Consider the following 18224-nt stretch of genomic DNA (forward strand, 5'->3'; position numbering starts at 1 on the left):
ATATGGATACTGTTATTGGTTCATAATGACATTGGCAATGTGAGGAGGAGTGTGGCCAGGGGGAATCTTCTCTTTCTCCTCTAGTCTCTCACCTGTGGGTTGTCCAGGCCCTCCCAGAACGTGAAACAGGCACAGTAGTGACGCTCTGAGTTGATGTCGGTCAGAACCGACACAAAGAACGACGGACGCTCCCTCTCTGGAACCAACTGCCATCCGTTGGGCTGACAGAACTGAGAGAGAAAAGGAGATGGGGAGAAAGAGGAGGAGGGAGGAGGAGGGAGAGGGTGAGATTGACAGAAAATGAATCAATGGGCGCAGGGGTCGAGAAAGAAGGGAAGAAGGAGGGAAAAGGGAATGAGGTGAAAGGGTTAGAAGGAGAGGAGGGAGAGATAGATGAGGAAGCACGAGAGAGAGAGCAATGACAGGAGAGGAACATACAGTATTAGTGGGCCGTATCCCAGTGTGTTATGTCACATGTCCCTACTCTGCATCTCTGTGACTCACCTCTGATCTCTAGCCTATCATTTAGTTATTTTCCACCACCAGGCTACACCAAGTTAAGAAAACTTTCCATGTGTCAGAAATGATTAACCTTACACCCTTATTTTGGATCGGGGTGAGAAATAGGCTAGAAGCAAACCAAGGAATAACCATTGTTCTGTAGGCATTCATCTTGTAAAACATAATGAACACTTAGGAATTCTTCAATACTGACTCGGGCAAAACACACGAGACAATAATGAGGTAATCAATACTGGAATAAGGGTTATTTGGAAGACATTAAATACACATTAACAGTAAATTATTCAGGGTGATGTTGATCCCTTCACGATGCAGCCTTTCTTCAGGTTACGGATGATGCATGTAGCATCGGGTAAATATGTAGGCTATTGTGCATTTGTTTGTGTGCGAGTAATGTTAGATACATACCAGTTCGATGCCTTGTGGAAAGGGATTGTCCTCCCAGTCTTTCTCAGGAAAGCGTTGGAGAATGTGACCTTGGCCCTCACTGCCCCCTGGAGAAAGAGAGAGAAAAGAGGGTGACAAACTCTTGATCAGAGAGCCAAGTTATCTGTCAGGGCCTAGTCCACTACTGTATGGCTGGGGATTGCAAGGGATCTCACCATACGATATTATTACAATACTTAGGTGCCGGTACGATATGTATTGCGATTCTCATGATTCTATATGTATTGCAATTCAATACTACGATTTCATGTTCCAAACATATTTCTCATTATATTGCTGCACAGAGACAAGAGAGAGCATGAGAAAATTAGTTGGACACTAAAGTGCTGAAAATATGTTAACTCACTGTTTAAAAAAAACATATTTAAAAAATAATAAAAATAGAGGCTGTGCCCTAGCGCAGCTACAGCCGATTAGCGCTAATGCTCATTTTTACAAGTTGATACTTCGAGTCAGCTATAGTCCACTGATTTGATGTGCGTGCGCACACACACACACACACACACACAGAACTTTGTTCATGTGTCTCAGCTAACCTCATGACCAAACACACACACTGCTCTAAATGTCATAACCATCTGAAGTCTTTAGTGGTGTTATGTGGACTGTGTCATGTGCATTCCAAAGGAAGTGCACCCCTATTGATAAAACTAACACAAATGTATGGTTGTATTGGACATGAGACATGCATTTCTGTCTCTCTCCTAGTTGGGCAGGATATCAACCCTGATAACATGATCCTTAACCCATTAGATATTAATGAAGCGAATGGGAAATATGATTGTTGATTCAGATTTAAATTTCCTGAAATTTACCAGAAGTGGTTAATACAGGTATATTTCATACTGATATTTCTGACCACTTTCCAATTTTCCACTTCTCGTTGGCAACTGGAAATGAACAGATGGGAATGATTAGAAGCATTACATGTAGAATGTTTAACTCAAGTAATTGTGAGCGCTTTAAGATGTTGATTGATGATATTTCATAGGAAAATGTTTATAAATCAGGCCGATGTGGAATCTGCTTTCCAGACTTTTCTCACATCTTTCCACTGCTTTCCCTTAGTTAAACCACGTAAGAGAGCAGCAGAAGGGTTCTGGAAACCTTGGTTTACAACCGGCCTCAAAAAATCCCTATACAACAAGTTGTATAAAAAGTCCCCCACAAATCCATCTCCCCCGAATTCTGCAAATTACAAAAAGTATATGAACAAATTTACTCACCTACTTTAGATATCCCCCCAAAATATATATTTTACTAACAAATTCCAAGAATCCAAGAAGTCAACTTGGAAAATCATCAATAAACTGTTGAATAAGAAAAAGGCATCTACAACTATCCCATCTAAATGTATAGTTGGAAATAAGTGATCCTGATGTTATTTCATGTTAATTGAATCACTTTGTGAATATGGGTGCCTCTTTGGTGAAATCCATGTCTTCCTTGATCACTGAGGCTCCAACGTATACCTTCACCAAATCTACGCAAACTGGTATTGTTCCTAAAGATGTGATAATTGGCAAAGTTATCCCACTCTATAAATCTGGGGATCCAAGATCTTTTACAAATTATCACCCAAAATTCTAGAAAAATTGGGGTATAAGAGAATGTTGAAACATTTCAAATCAACACTATTCTATATGAGGATCAATATGGTTTTCGTAAAAACTACTCCAATGATATGTCTCTTCTGCATCTTGTGGATAAAATATTTACAGCCCTTAACAATTAATAGGCTCGTCATCTTTCTATATTTAGCCAAAGCGTTTAACATGGTTGATCATGAAATATTACTTCCTAAATTGCATTATGTTTTTCATGATGATACATATAATTGGATATATAGTTATGTTTATGATCGAAAATAATTTGTTTACGCAAATAGCTGTGCATCTACCAGGGCCAAGATATCCTGTGGTGTCCCACAGGGTTTGAAAATTGGACCTTTCTTATTCCTAATCTATATTACTGGCCTTGCTGATGTGTCCTCTACCATACTTCCCATGCTCTTCACTGGTGATACCAATTTTATTTTATCACATAAGAAATTTGATTCAATAGTTCATGAAGCCACCTCAGGCATGGCAACATTTCATGAATGGTTCCAGATAATTAGTTTATCTTTAAATGTAAAAAAAAAAAAATCTAACTATATAGTATTCACTATTAAGAATAAGAAATATTGTATAAAAAAAATTATACAATCATTTTAAAAAGCCAGAATCACAATTGGTGGGAATGAAATGGAATACGTTGCATCCACTAGATTCCTCTAGTTCTAATTGATGAAAAGTTGTCCTGGAAAGATCATATTACATTTGTCTACAGCAAACTGATGAAATCTGTTGGCATCATCAGAATTGCTTCCTACCTCTTTACTATAGCTTAATTTACCCAGATCTCAATTACTGTAATATTGTCTAGGCCAGTATTTAATAGAGATGCACAACATAAAATCTGTGAGCGTATTGGAATAGGCTGATATTAGATGAAAATGCCAACGTCGGCATCAGCCCGATGTCTAGTTTAACTCCGATGTACAAAACTGATGTCAAAGCTGACGTGCATACCTAGATCTTTTTCACCTTTATTATATAACGTAAGTAGATGACGTAATGATGCCAAAAAAATATGCAGCGCTACGCAGAACAAAAGCAGAAGAATACTAAGCGTACACTTCCAACAACTAAACAAGTTCAAGTCGAGCAGTCATTTGAAAGAGAAAGAACATTTCAGCAAGACAACTCAAAGGCGAAATCCATTAACGCCAAGATAATGGCATTCATTGCCCATGACAATCAACCGTGCTCTGTCGTAGATGGTGTTGGCTTTTGCCGACTGGTCAATCGATCTCCGGTACACACTATTTTTCAGATGTTGCCCTACCGGAGTTACACAGTATTGTTGAAAGACGCATCCACTGCTATTAGCGTCACGACTCATATTTGGACCAGCGAGTATGACAGCACAATGGGTCGACGAGGATTTGGCACCAATAGAGATGGCAGCTTCAGTTGTAGTCCGTAGGAAACTGTGCAGTATTTTGTTTATGTATTATTTCTTACATTGTTAAGAAATACTTCGACATACAGCCGGGAAGAACTATTGGATATCAGAGAGACGTCAACTTACACGCACTACGACCAGGAATACGACATTCCCAAAGCGGATCCTTTGTCTGCACCTCCCAGGGTATTTGAACTGACTCCAGAGGCCGACCCAAAACAATACGGACAGAGAAGAGGGACTTGGAGCGGTCTTCTAGTGAGGCTTCGGAGGCACGCACACCACCCACCGCTTCAGAGTATATTACTCTCTAATGTCCAGTCCCTAGTTAACAAAGTTGACGAAATCAGGGCAAGAGTTGCTTTCCAAAGATATGTCCGGGATTGTAACATACTCTGTTTCACGGAAACATGGCTAGCTTGGGATAGGCTGTCGGAGTCGGTATAGCCAACGTGATTTTCAGTGCATCGCATCAACAGGAATAAACATCTCTCCGGTAAGAATAAGGACACGGCTGTATGTATAATGATAAACGACTAATAATCGTAACATACAGGAACTCAGGTCCCTTTGTTCATCTGACCTAGAATTCCTCACAATCAAATGCCAACAGTATTATCTCCCAAGAGAACTAGGTTATTGTCACAGCCGTGTATATCCCCCCTAAAGCATTTTAACAAAGCTAATTTGAGAACAAGGCTACCTAAAGTCTATTAGCATATCGAATGCGGTACATGGGTGAGTAACATGCTCCACCATTGCTACTCTAACTTCCGCAAAGCCCTCCCCCACCCTCCATTTGGCAAATCTGACCCTGACTCCATCTTGTTGCTCCCTTCCTATAGGCAAAAATTTAAACAGGAAGTGCCCGTGCTTAGGTCTCTGACCAATCGGATTCCACGCTTCAAGATTGCATCGATCACCTGGACTGGGATTTGTTCCAGGTAACCTCAGAGAATAACACTGACGTATACGCTGAGCGAGTTCATAAGGGAACGTATAGGAGATGTTGTACCCGCCGACTATTAAAACCTTCCCTAACCAGAAACCATGGATGGATGGCAGCATTCGAACTAAACTGAAAGTACATTCCACCACATTTAATCATGGCAAGGCTACTGGGAATATGGCCGAATACAAAGTGTAGTTATTCCATCCGTAAGGCAATCAAAACAACCAAAGTGTCAGTATAGAGACAAGGTCGAGTCGCAATCAACAGCTCAAACACAAGATGTATGTGGCAGGGTCTACAGACAATCACGGGTTAAACAGAAAACCAGACCTGTCGCGGACGTCAACGTCTTGCTTCCAGACAAACTAAACACCTTCTTTGCATGCTTTGAGGCTGATACAGTGCCACTGACGCAGCCCACTACCAAAGATTGTGGGCTCTCTTTCCCTGTGGCCGACGTGAGTAAAATATTTTAACATGTTAATCCTTGCAAGGCTGCCTGCCCAGAAGGCATCCCTAGTTGCATCATTAGCCTAGTGGTTAGAGTGTTGGACTAGTAACCGAAAGGTTGCAAGTTCGAATCCCCGAGCTGACAATTTACAAATCTGTCGTTCTGCCCCTGAACAGGCAGTTAACCCACTGTTCCTAGGCCGTCATTGAAAATAAGAATTTGTTCTTAACTGACTTGCCTAGTAAAATAAAGGTAAAATAAAATTTAAATAAATAAAATCAGCGCAAGTGTAGACCAGCTGGCTGGTGTGTTTACGGACATATTCAATCAATCCCTATCCCAGGACGCTGTCCCCACATTCTTCAAGATGGCCAACATCGTTCCTGTTCCCAAGAAAGCAAAGGTAACTAAACTAAATGACTATCGCCCCGTTTGTGACCCTGGGTCTCGAACCCGCCCTGTTCAATTGGGTCCTGGACTTCCTGACGGGCCACTCTCAGGTGGTGAAGGTAGGAAACAATATCTCCCCTCCTCAACACTAGGGCCCCACGAGGGTGTGTTTTCAGCCCCCTACTGTACTCCCTGTTTACCCACGACTGTGTGGCATGCACACTTCCAACTCAATCATCAAGTTTGCAGACAACACAACAGTGGTAGGCCTGATTACCAACAACGACGAGACAGTCTACAGGGAGGTGGTGAGGGCTCTCGGAGTGTGGTGTCAGGAAAATAACCTCACTCAATGTCAGCAAAACAAAAGAGATGATCGTGGACTTCAGGAAACAGCAAATGGAGCACCCCCCTATCCACATCGACGGGACAGCAGTATAGAAGGTGGAAGGTTTTAAGTTCCTCTGTGTACATATCACCAACAAACTGAAATAGTGCCTGTTCAAACTCAGGAGGCTGAAAAAAATGTGGCTCGTCACCGAAAACCCTCTAACTTTTACAGGTGCACAATTGAGAGCATCCTGTCGGGCTGTATCACCGCCTGGTACGGCAACTGCACCGCCCTCAACCGCATGGCTCTCCAGAGGGTGGTGTGTTCTGCACAACGCATCACGGGGGGCAAGCTACCTGCCCTCCAGGACACCTACAGCACCTGATGTCACAGGAAGGTCAAAAAGATCATTAACTTCTTGCGACTCCAAACCCGTATCCGGGAGCGTAATCATAGCCTCAAGCTCATTACCATAACGCAACGTTTCCTATTCATGAAAATCGCAAATTAAATGAAATAAATATATTGAAACACAAGCTTAGCCTTTTGTTAACAACACTGTCATCTCAGATTTTCAAAATATGCTTTTCAACCAAAGCTACACAAGCATTTGTGTAAGAGTATTGATAGCCTAGCATAGCATTAAGCCTAGCGTTCAGCAGGCAACATTTTCACAAAAACAAGAATAGCATTGAAATAAAATAATTTACCTTTGAAGAACTTCGGATGTTTTCAATGACGAGACTCTGTTAGATAGCAAATGTTCATTTTTTCCAAAAAGATTATTTGTGGAAAAGAAATAGCGCCGTTTTGTTCATCACGTTTGGCTAAGGGAAAAAACGAAAATGCAGTCACTTACAACGCCAAACTTTTTCCCAAATTAGCTCCATAATATCGACAGAAACATGGCGAACGTTGTTTAGAATCAATCCTCAAGGTGTTTTTCACTATTCTATTCGATGAAAAATCATTCCTGTTTTCTCAGAGGCAAACGGAAAAATACTGCAGCTGGAGATTACGCAATAATTGCGACGGAGGACACCAAGCGACCACCTGGTAGATGTAGTCTCTTATGGTCAATCTTCCAATGATATGCCTACAAATACGTCACAATGCTGCAGACACCTTGGGGAAAACGTAAGCTGACTCCGAGCTCCTCCACAGCCATATAAGGAGTCATTGCCATGAGGCAGTTTCAAAAAATGCGGCACTTCCTGACTGGATTTTTATCTGGGTTTTTCTGTAACATCAGTTCTGTGGCACTCACAGACAATATCTTTGCAGTTTTGGAAACATCAGAGTGTTTTCTTTCCAAAGCTGTCAATTATATGCATAGTCGAGCATCTTTTCATGACAAAATATCTTGTTTAAAACTGGAACGTTTTTCATCCAAAAATTAAAATAGTGCCCCCTAGTTATAAAAGGTTAAGGACAAACCACCCGAGCCACTGCCGACTATCCAGAAGCTGAAGTCAGTACAGGTGCATCAAACCTGGGACCGAGAGATTGAAAAACAGCTTCTTTCTCAAGGACATCAGATTGTTAAACAGCACAGAGAGGTGGCTGCCTAATTAGAGACTTGATATCATTGGTCACTTTAAAAAATGGAACACTAGTCACTTTAATAATGCCACTTGAGAATGTTTACATATATGGCATTACTCATCTCATGTATATACTGTATCCTACACTATGTATTCTATACTTTTGCATCTTAGCCGCTCTGTCACTGCTCATCCATATATTTCTATATTCTTATCCCATTCCTTTAGTAGATTGTGTGCATTTGGTTTTGTTGTGAAAATGTTGATATTATTTGTTAGATACTGCTGCACTGTCAGATCGAGAAGCATAAACATTTCGCTACACTCACAACATCTGCTAACCATGTGTATGTGGCCAATAAAATTATTTGATTTCGAACTGAAGAAAGCCGTACTGCACGCTCAAGAATGGGCTGGTTCTCATACCGCTGCTGCCATTTCAATGGCATTTGAGAACATGTTTGAAACATGAACACTCCTAGTTCCATTCAAACAACTGACTCGAGAAATAAGCTTAACTGCGTCTGCAGCAGACGTGATACCCTCTGTCATGGCATTGAAATGCCTGCTCAATGAAAACTGCCAACGCAGACTGTGGCGTTAAAAAACTTACAAAACTACTCGAGGCTGTGAACAAGCGATTCGGTGGCATTCTCGATAAGCCTCTTTACTGTGTCGCCACCATGCTCGACGCTAGGTACAAATAATGCTACTTCGATGCAGAAAAGAAACAGGGTTTACGTGAAATGTTACATATACAGCTGGACAAGATGGAAATGGACACAATGACAGTGCGCACCGAGGAAGTGAGGCCACGGACAGACAGAGCTGAAACTTCACTGCTTGACATGTATGATAAAATCCTGGTTGAGAATGAAACGACTGAATAAATGAACAAAACAGTACAGCAAGTAAGTGAAAGAAATAGGTTTTGATTATGTTTTACTGGTAATGGGGACATATGTAAATTTCAACAAAATAACTTTTTAGTCAGTGTGGTGTGGTGTGGTGTGTGTGTGTGTGTGTAACCTTTATTTAAGTAGTCAGTTAAAGAAGAAATTCTTACAATGACAGCCTACCCCAACCAAACCCGGACGACGCTGGCCAATTGTCCTATGGGACTCCAAATCACGGCCAGATGTGATACAGCCTTGATTCAAACCAGGGACTGTATTGACGCCTCTTGCACTGAGAAGCAGTGCATTAGACCACTGCGTCTGTGTGTGTGTTAACTATTTAAGTGCACTAGAATTTTTAAAAAGGCAGCAAGTCACAACTTGCAGACTTGTTTTCGAGTTGCTGTGCGTTTTGTTGCCAACCTATTTTGCTACCTGACAACTTTACGGTTTTTACTTTTTAATTACCGTTTATATTTTTGTTTTCCCCCCCCTCAACTTTTTCACTCCGGACGCTTTATCTGGACACGATTCGTCAGGACCTCCAACAGCCGAATGATGCCTTTTAATTGCAGTCGCTGTACTCGCCTTACGGCGAGGATAGCTGTACTACAAGCCCAGCTTCAAACGCAATCGTTAGGCAAGGGTAATTTCAGTGTAGGAAAGGATGAAACCGCGTCTGTGCCACCATTAAGTACAGATAGTAGTATAAATCCCCTGGCACAGTCCCCGCAGCCGGACAACTTTCTCACGGTTTCTGGAAGGAAATGCTGTAGGAACGCTCAACCGGTGTCGCTCATTCAGCCGACAGAAACTTTCAACCGGTTTTCCCCATTAGGCAGCGAGTCGGAGTCAGAGGCCGAGTCTTCTCTGGTCTCTTCTCCTCCCGTTACGGGGTCTGAGACGCCGAAGCTTCCCACCATTAGTTCTGACAAATTGAAATCCCTAGTCATTGGCGACTCCATTATCCACAGTATTAGACTTAAAACGAATCATCCAGCAATCATACACTGTTTACCAGGGGGCAGGGCTACCGACGTTAAGGCTAATCTGAAGATGGTGCTGGCTAAAGCTAAAACTGGCGAGTGTAGAGAGTATAGAGATATTGTTATCCACGTCGGCACCAACGATGTTAGGATGAAACAGTCAGAGATCACCAAGCGCAACATAGCTTCTGCGTGTAAATCAGCTAGAAAGATGTGTTGGCATCGAGTAATTGTCTCTGGCCCCCACCCAGTTAGGGGGAGTGATGAGCTCTACAGCAGTCTCACAACTCAATCGCTGGTTGAAAACTGTTTCCTGCCCCTCCCAAAAGATAGAATTTGTAGATAATTGACCCTCTTTCTGGGACTCACCCACAAACAGGACCAAGCCTGACCTGCTGAGGAGTGACGGACTCCATCCTAGCTGGAGGGGTGCTCTCATCTTATCTACCAACATAGACAGGGCTCTAACTCCTCTAGCTCCACAATGAAATAGGGTGCAGGCCAGGCAGCAGGCTGTTAGCCAGCCTGCCAGCATAGTGGAGTCTGCCACTAGCACAGTCAGTGTAGTCAGCTCAGCTATCACCATTGAGACTGTGTCTGTGCCTCGACCTAGGTTGGGCAAAAATAAACATGGCGGTGTTCGCCTTAGCAATCTCACTAGGAAAAAGACCACCTCCATTCCTGTCATTATTGAAAGAGATCATGATACCTCACATTTCAAAATAGGGCTACTTAATGTTAGATCCCTTACTTCAAAGGCAATTATAGTCAATTATAGTCAATTAACGAATCACTGATCATAATCTTGATGTGATTGGCCTGACAGAAACATGGCTTAAGCCTGATGAATTTACTGTGTTAAATGAGGCCTCACCTCCTGGCTACACTAGTGACCATATCCCCCGTGCATCCCGCAAAGGCGGAGGTGTTGCTAACATTTACGATAGCAAATTTCAATTTACAACCAAAGAAAATTACGTTTTCGTCTTTTGAGCTTCGAGTCATGAAATCTATGCAGCCTACTCAATCACTTTTTATAGCTACTGTTTACAGGCCTCCTGGGCCATATACAGCGTTCCTCACTGAGTTCCCTGAATTCCTATCAGACTTTGTAGTCATAGCAGATAATATTCTAATCTTTGGTGACTTTAATATTCACATGGAAAAGTCCACAGACCCACTCCAAAAGGCTTTCGGAGCCATCATTGACTCAGTGGGTTTTGTCCAACATGTCTCTGGACCCACTCACTGTCACAGTCATACTCTGGACCTAGTTTTGTCCCATGGAATAAATGTTGTGGATCTTAATGTTTTTCCTCATAATCCTGGACTATTGGACCACCATTTTATTATGTTTGCAATTGCAACAAATAATCTGCTCAGACCCCAACCAAGGAACATCAAAAGTCATGCTATAAATTCACAGACAACACAAAGATTCCTTGATGTCCTTCCAGATTCCCTCTGTCTACCCAAGGACGCCAGAGGACAAAAATCAGTTAACTGAGGAACTCAATTTAACCTTTCGCAATACCCTAGATGCAGTTGCACCCCTAAAAACATTTCACATAAGAAACTAGCTCCCTGGTACACAGAAAATACCCGAGCTCTGAAGCAAGCTTCCAGACAATTGGAACGGAAATGGCGCCACACCAAACGAGAAGTCTTCCGACAAGCTTGGAAAGACAGTACCGTGCAGTACCGAAGAGCCCTTACTGCTGCTCGATCATCCTATTTTTCTAACTTAATTGAGGAAAATAAGAACAATCCGAAATTCCTTTTTGATACTGTCGCAAAGCTAACTAAAAAGCAGCATTCCCCAAGAGAGGATGACTTTCACTTTAGCAGTGATAAATTCATGAACTTCTTTGAGGAAAAAATTATGATTATTAGAAAGCAAATTTCGGACTCCTCTTTAAATCTGCGTATTCCTTCAAAGCTCAGTTGTCCTGAGTCTGCACAACTCTGCCAGGACCTAGGATCAATAGAGATGCTCAAGTGTTTTAGTACTATATCTCTTGACACAATGATGAAAATAATCATGGCCTCTAAACCTTCAAGCTGCATACTGGACCCTGGTCCAACTAAACTACTGAAAGAGCTGCTTCCTGTGCTTGGCCCTCCTATGTTGAACATAATAAACTGCTCTCTATCCACCGGATGTGTACCAAACTCACTAAAAGTGGCAGTAATAAAGCCTCTTGAAAAAGCCAAACCTTGACCCAGAAAATATTTTTAAAAACTAAAAATCGGCCTATATCGAATCTTCCATTCCTCTCCAAAAATGTTGAAAAGGCTGTTGCGCAGCAATTCACTGCCTTCCTGAAGACAAACAATGTATACGAATTGCTTCAGTCTGGTTATTGACCCCATCATAGCACTGAGACGGGACTTGTGAAGGTGGTAAATGACATCTTAATGGCATCGGACCGAGGCTCTGCATCTGTCCTCGTGCTCCTAGACCTTAGTGCTGCTTTTGATACCATCGATCACCACATTCATTTGGAGAGATTGGAAACCCAAATTGGTCTACACGGACAAGTTCTGGCCTGGTTTAGATCTTTAGAACCCCCAAAAAAAATTGATCATATTACTCCAGTGCTAGCCTCTACACTGGCTTCCTGTCAAAGCAAGGGCTGATTTCAAGGTTTTACTGCTAACCTACAAAGCATTACATGGGCTTGCTTCTACCTATCTCTCTGATTTGGTCCTGCCGTACATACCTACACGTACGCTACGGTCACAAGACGCAGGCCTCCTAATTGTCCCTAGAATTTCTAAGCAAACAGCTGGAGGCAGGGCTTTCTCCTATAGAGCTCCAATTTTATGGAACGGTCTGCCTACCCATGTCAGAGACGCAATCTCGGTCTCAACCTTTAAGTCTTTACTGAAGACTCATCTCTTCAGTGGGTCATATGATTGAGTGTAGTCTGGCCCAGGAGTGGGAAGGTGAACAGAAAGGCCCTGGAGCAACGAACCGCCCTTGCTGTCCCTGCCTGGCCGGTTCCCCTCTTTCCACTGGGATTCTCTGCCTTTAACCCTATTACAGGGGCTGAGTCACTGGCTTACTGGGGCTCTCTCATGCCATCCCTGGAAGGGGTGCATCACCTGAGTGGGTTGATTCACTGATGTGGTCATCCTGTCTGGGTTGGCCCCCCCCCCCTCCCCCTTGGGTTGTGCCGTGGCGGAGATCTTTGTGGGCTATACTCAGCCTTTTCTCAGGTTGGTAAGTTGGTGGTTGAAGATATCCCTCTAGTGGTGTGGGGCTTTGGTAAAGTGGGTGGGGTTATATCCTTCCTGTTTGGCCCTGTCTGGGGGTGTCCTCGGATGGGGACACAGTGTCTCCTGACCCCTCCTGTCTCAGCCTCCAGTATTTATGCTGCAGTAGTTTGTGTCGGGGGGCTAGGGTCAGTTTGTTATATCTGGAGTACTTCTCCTGTCCTATTCGGTGTCCTGTGTGAATCTAAGTGTGCGTTCTCTAATTCTCTCCTTCTCTCTTTCTTGGAGGACCTGAGCCCTAGGACCATGCCCCAGGACTACCTGACATGATGACGCCTTGCTGTCCCCAGTCCACCTGACTGTGCTGCTACTGTTCTGCCTTATTATTATTATTATTATTATTCTTCGACCATGCTGGTCATTTAAGACCATTTGAACATCTTGGCCATGTTCTGTTATAATCTCCACCCGGCACAGCCAGAAGAGGACTGGCCACCCCACATAGCCTGGTTCCTCTCTAGGTTTCTTCCTAGGTTTTGGCCTTTCTGGGGAGTTTTTACTAGCCACCGTGCTTCTACACCTGCATTGCTTGCTGTTTGGGGTTTTAGGCTGGGTTTCTGTACAGCACTTTGAGATATCAGCTGATGTACGAAGGGCTATATAAATAAATTTGATTTGAAGAAAAAAAATTGTATATTGGTTATCTGTATCGTTTTTTGGCATGGAAAATATTGGATATCGGTATCGGCCAAAAATGTAATATCAGTGCATCCCTAGTATTTATATTTTAGTCTTTTAGCAGACGCTCTTATCCAGAGCAGTATTGAGTGGATCCCTTTTTTTTTTATCCCGTACTGGTACCCCCGTGGGAATCTAACCCACAACCCTGTCGTTGTAAGCGCCATGCTCAACCAACTGAGCCACACGGGACTGAACATATGCCTCCTATCTACACAAATTACTCATCATAGAAAATACATTTCCAAGACGAGCCACCTCCTCTAATTACCTGGCTCCATCCACGGGGTTGACCAACCAGTGCCCACACACAGTGGCTAACCGGGTTATCTGCATTGTGTCCCACCCACCACCTGCCAACCCCTCTTTTACGCTACTAATACCTTTTTTGCCCTATTGATTTGAGCCTGTAAGTAAGCATTTCACTGTTGTATTCAGCGCACGTGACAAATAAACTTTACTGAAACCCTTCAATGGATTCTGCCGGGTTAATTCTGAAATCTATCTATATAGCAAGACACTGCGATAACCTTCACCCTCCCAACTGTCACACCTCACATAGCCAATTCTCTATAAGATAGAGGTACCATACTCTAATTCTTATCTTCACATTGCCAAAACATCATCATCCCTCAATAACTTCAAGGCAAGACTGATGGTCAGCCTGATGAACCAAACTACTCAGTAATCTCCTCCATATAGCCCAACTCTCACACAGACATTTAAACAAAACATAAACTGTTTATAATGTGTTGTGATTGCTGATCAGTTCATTTGTACATTTACGATTAGTGGGTTTTGTTATGTGTTTTAACAAACCTTTTCTATTTTTGTACTTGTATTGTATATAGTTTGTGGTGTGGTCTTTACAGTATATAAGGCCCTTGGGCTTCTAACCACACCTACACAGTTTATTTATTTGTTGTTATCTGTATTGTTGTTGATCACTTATTTTCTTTGGTGCCAATAAATTAAACTAAAAAGCATCGTGATATGCAACTATTGATCCCCCCCACTTTACTGTCAGTCTGTCATAAAGAAAAAGATGAGTTCAATGCCAAACTGTTACTTCATGACACAGTTATTGTTAACACAGTGGTTGAGGTACTTTCAGTCTAAGGGCTCAGACACACCAACAGCGTTTGCTGGCCGAGAGTACTTCACCTCCTAATGTAATTTGCAAATTGAGCCTGCACAGATTTCACATGTACTGTAGATTCACATGAAGAATGTCGGCAGACAGACATCTAAAGTGGGTGGTCCCTAAAACAAGGCACGGTGAGCGATCGGCAGACGAACGCTGGATCCACATTCGTGTAACGTGTGCGAGCCTTAAACCTGGCCTTGAGGGATCATGACCCAGAAGGGACTGGCCTTGTTCCAGGCTGCCTCACTAATAGGCACACTTTCTTGGCACAACGCCCTTGTGATTATTCACGAATACAGAATGATTTATCTTCAGACTTCAGCTAAGATGTCAGTGCTGCTTGTCTTAGCAGAAAGACATACGCCTTCTTACGTAACCTCTACAAATCACTCTGTTAACCATCGTTTGAGCTTCTCTGTCCAGACAGTCGTCTTCACACAGAATTCACTTTATGTCACAGCATGTGATCAATCACTGAAAGAGACATTATTCACAAAGTAAAGAAGGAAGAGAGAGTTTGTGGGTGAATGCTGTATCAGTCTGAGAGAATAACAAAAAGTCTCACGCTCTTTATCCCAGGGAACAAAACCAAGAGCCCGGTAAGCCCAGTCACAATACAAACAACAACTATAGGGCAGGCAGCTCCCAAAACCAAACACACAGATGGGAAGGAAATAGCCGACTCATCGTCTCTACTGCACGCTCTCTTTCTCCCCTTCACCCATCTCCTCTTACTCATCTCACCTTTGCTACCATCCCCGTCTCACTCTCCCTTTCTCATGAGAAGGTGGGAGTCATGAGACAGTGGGTTGTGTTCAGTAGACCAGCTGTCCTTCATTCCTGACCACTTTTTTTTAACTTTCTGGTGTCAAAAACACTTTGACCAGTCAAACACAGAGCTGCAGAAATGCAGGCAGCCAGCCTTTCACATATTACATGTACTCTCTCATTCGTTTAAAACACCACTCAAGTTCTGTCTAAACAGACGTGAGCAGCGGTCAGAGACCGGGAAGGAATTTGCATTTTCAACTTTACCGCACTGCTGTTTATTAATTTCGACCTCCTTCGTGCTACATTAAGTGATGTGCAGGCAGCATAAAAAGTGACGGGATGGCTAGTGGTAGATTATCAATAGTACATCTGGCTAAATTATCCATACTAGAATACCACTTACAATTGCATGTAAAATACATTCCTTCATTTTAAGTAGTATGCTTGAGTGGATATTGAAACGTATTGTTTCAGTGGCAGCCAGGTGGTGGTGGTGTGTTTTCTACATGTACTCCTCAGTGGTGGACTGTAAAACTGTGACAGAAGAGAGGAGCTCATAAAAACTTCCTTAAGGTTTGGCTCTGAAAACTTCAGCACGTTGCACAGGTAGGTGTGTGTGGATCATGCATTTTGTATGTGTAAGTGCACGTAGTATATGTTGAATGGATTAATCTGTGCAGTAAGAGCTTATGAGACCAATAATCGGTCTAAGGTAGAAAATTTGACAATACCTGTCTGTTGCTACATGCACGTGGCTAGGCCAGTGTTCACACATATGTGTTTGCAATGCAACTAGTCTAGGGCTGGGCAATATGGCCTAAAAATCATATTTTGATTTTTTTCAAACATATGGGTGATTCACAATATACCCAGTGTACAAAATAGTAAGAACACCTAATTTCGAGCCCCCCCAGAACAGCCTCAATTTGTCAGGGTATGGAGTCTACAAGGTGTCGAAAGTGTTCCACAGGGACACTGGTCCATGTTGACTCCAATGCTTCCCACAGTTGTGTCAAGTTGGCTGAGTGGTCCACCACCCAAAGGACATTCTTGACACACACAGGAAAATGTTGAGCATAAAAACCCAGCAGTGCTGCAGTTCTTAGCACAAACCGGTGACACCTACTACCATACCCCGTTCAAAAGGCACTTAAAATGTTTTGTCTTACCCATCCACCCTCTGAATGGCACACACACACACACACACAATCCATGTCTCAATTGTCTCAAGGCGTAAACAGTATTCTTTAACCCGTCTCCTCCCCTTCATCTCAACTGATTGAAGAAGATTTAACAAGTGACATCAATAAGCGATCATAGCTTTCACCTGGATTGACCTGGTCAGTCTGTCATGGAAAGAACAGGTGTTCATAATGTTTTGTAAACCGTGTATAAAGCCGATACCGATTAAATCTGACAATTTTTTTTTTACATTTATTTGTAATAATGACAATTACAACCATACTGAATGAACACTTCATAAAATACATCAATAAAATCAATTTAGCCTCATAAACAATGAAGCATGTTCAATTTGGTTTAAATAATGCAAAAACAAAGTGTTGGAGAAGAAAGTAAAATTGCAATGTGTGTCATGTAAAAAAGGTAACATTTAAGTTCCTTGCTCAGAACATGAGAACATATGAAAGCCAGTGGTTCCTTTTAACAAGAGTCTTCAATATTAAGTAAGAAGTTTTAGGTTGTAGTTAATATAGTATTTATAGGACAATTTCTCTCTATACGATTTGTATTTCATATACCTTTGACTATTGGGTGTTCTTATAGGTACTTTAGAATTGCAAGTGTAACGGTATAGCTTCCGTCCCTCTCCTTGTCCCTACCTGGGCTCGAACCAGAAACACATTGACAACAGCCACCCTCGAAGCAGCGTTACCCATGCAGAGCAAGGGGAACAACCACTCCAAGTCTCAGAGCGAGTGACATTTGAAACGCTATTAGCGTGCACCCTACTAGCGCGCACCCTACTAACTAGCTAGCCATTTCACATCGGTTACACCAGCCGAATCTTGGGAGTTGATAGGCTTGAAGTCATAAAGAGCTCAATGCTTGAAGCACAGTGACGAGCTGCTGGTAAAACGCACAAAAGTGCTGTTTGAATGAATGCTTACGAGCCTGCTGGTGCATACCATCGCTCAGTCAGACTGCTCTATCAAATCATAGACTTAGTTATAACATAATAAACACACAAAAATACGAGCCTTAGGTCATTAATATGGTCGAATCCGGAAACTCTCTCGAAAACAAGACGTTTATTCTTTGTGAAATACGGAACCGTTCCATAAGTCTAAATATTCCTGTTACATTGCACAACCTTCAATGTTATGTCATAATTACGTAAAATTCTGGCAAATTAGGTGGCCCAAACTGTTGCATATACACTGACTCTGCGTGCAATGAACGCAAGAGAAGTGACACAATTTCACCTGGTTAATATTGCCTGCTAACCTGGATTTCATTTAGCAAAATATGCAGGTTTAAAAATAAACTGCTCAAAAAAATAAAGGGAACACTTAAACAACACAATGTAACTCCAAGTCAATCACACTTCTGTGAAATCAAACTGTCCACTTAGGAAGCAACATCTCACATGCTGTTGTGCAAATGGAATAGACAACAGGTGGAAATAGGCAATTAGCAAGACACCCCCAATAAAAGGAGTGGTTCTGCAGGTGATGACCACAGACCACTTCTCAGGTCCTATGCTTCCTGGCTGATGTTTTGGTCACTTTTGAATGCTGGCGGTGCTTTCACTCTAGTGGTAGCATGAGACGGAGTCTACAACCCACACAAGTGGCTCAGG

At 42.5% G+C, this 18224-nt stretch overlaps 1 protein-coding gene across 14 annotated transcripts in view; it reads right to left on the reverse strand.

Moving 5' to 3' along the window:
- Nucleotides 1-18224, reverse strand: part of LOC135515871 (myotubularin-related protein 5-like) — an 82601-nt gene that overhangs the window by 46036 nt on the left and 18341 nt on the right. For all 14 annotated transcript variants that reach the window (XM_064939680.1, XM_064939683.1, XM_064939682.1 and 11 more), the window contains exons 2-3: nt 931-1016; nt 93-230 (exon numbers count right to left, since the gene is read on the reverse strand). In XM_064939680.1, the coding sequence (XP_064795752.1) occupies nt 93-230; nt 931-1016 (224 nt within the window). The remainder of the gene's footprint in view (nt 1-92; nt 231-930; nt 1017-18224) is intronic.

The sequence above is a fragment of the Oncorhynchus masou genome, chromosome 27 (genome assembly GCF_036934945.1).
Source record: "Oncorhynchus masou masou isolate Uvic2021 chromosome 27, UVic_Omas_1.1, whole genome shotgun sequence".
Taxonomy (NCBI): Eukaryota; Metazoa; Chordata; class Actinopteri; order Salmoniformes; family Salmonidae; genus Oncorhynchus; species Oncorhynchus masou.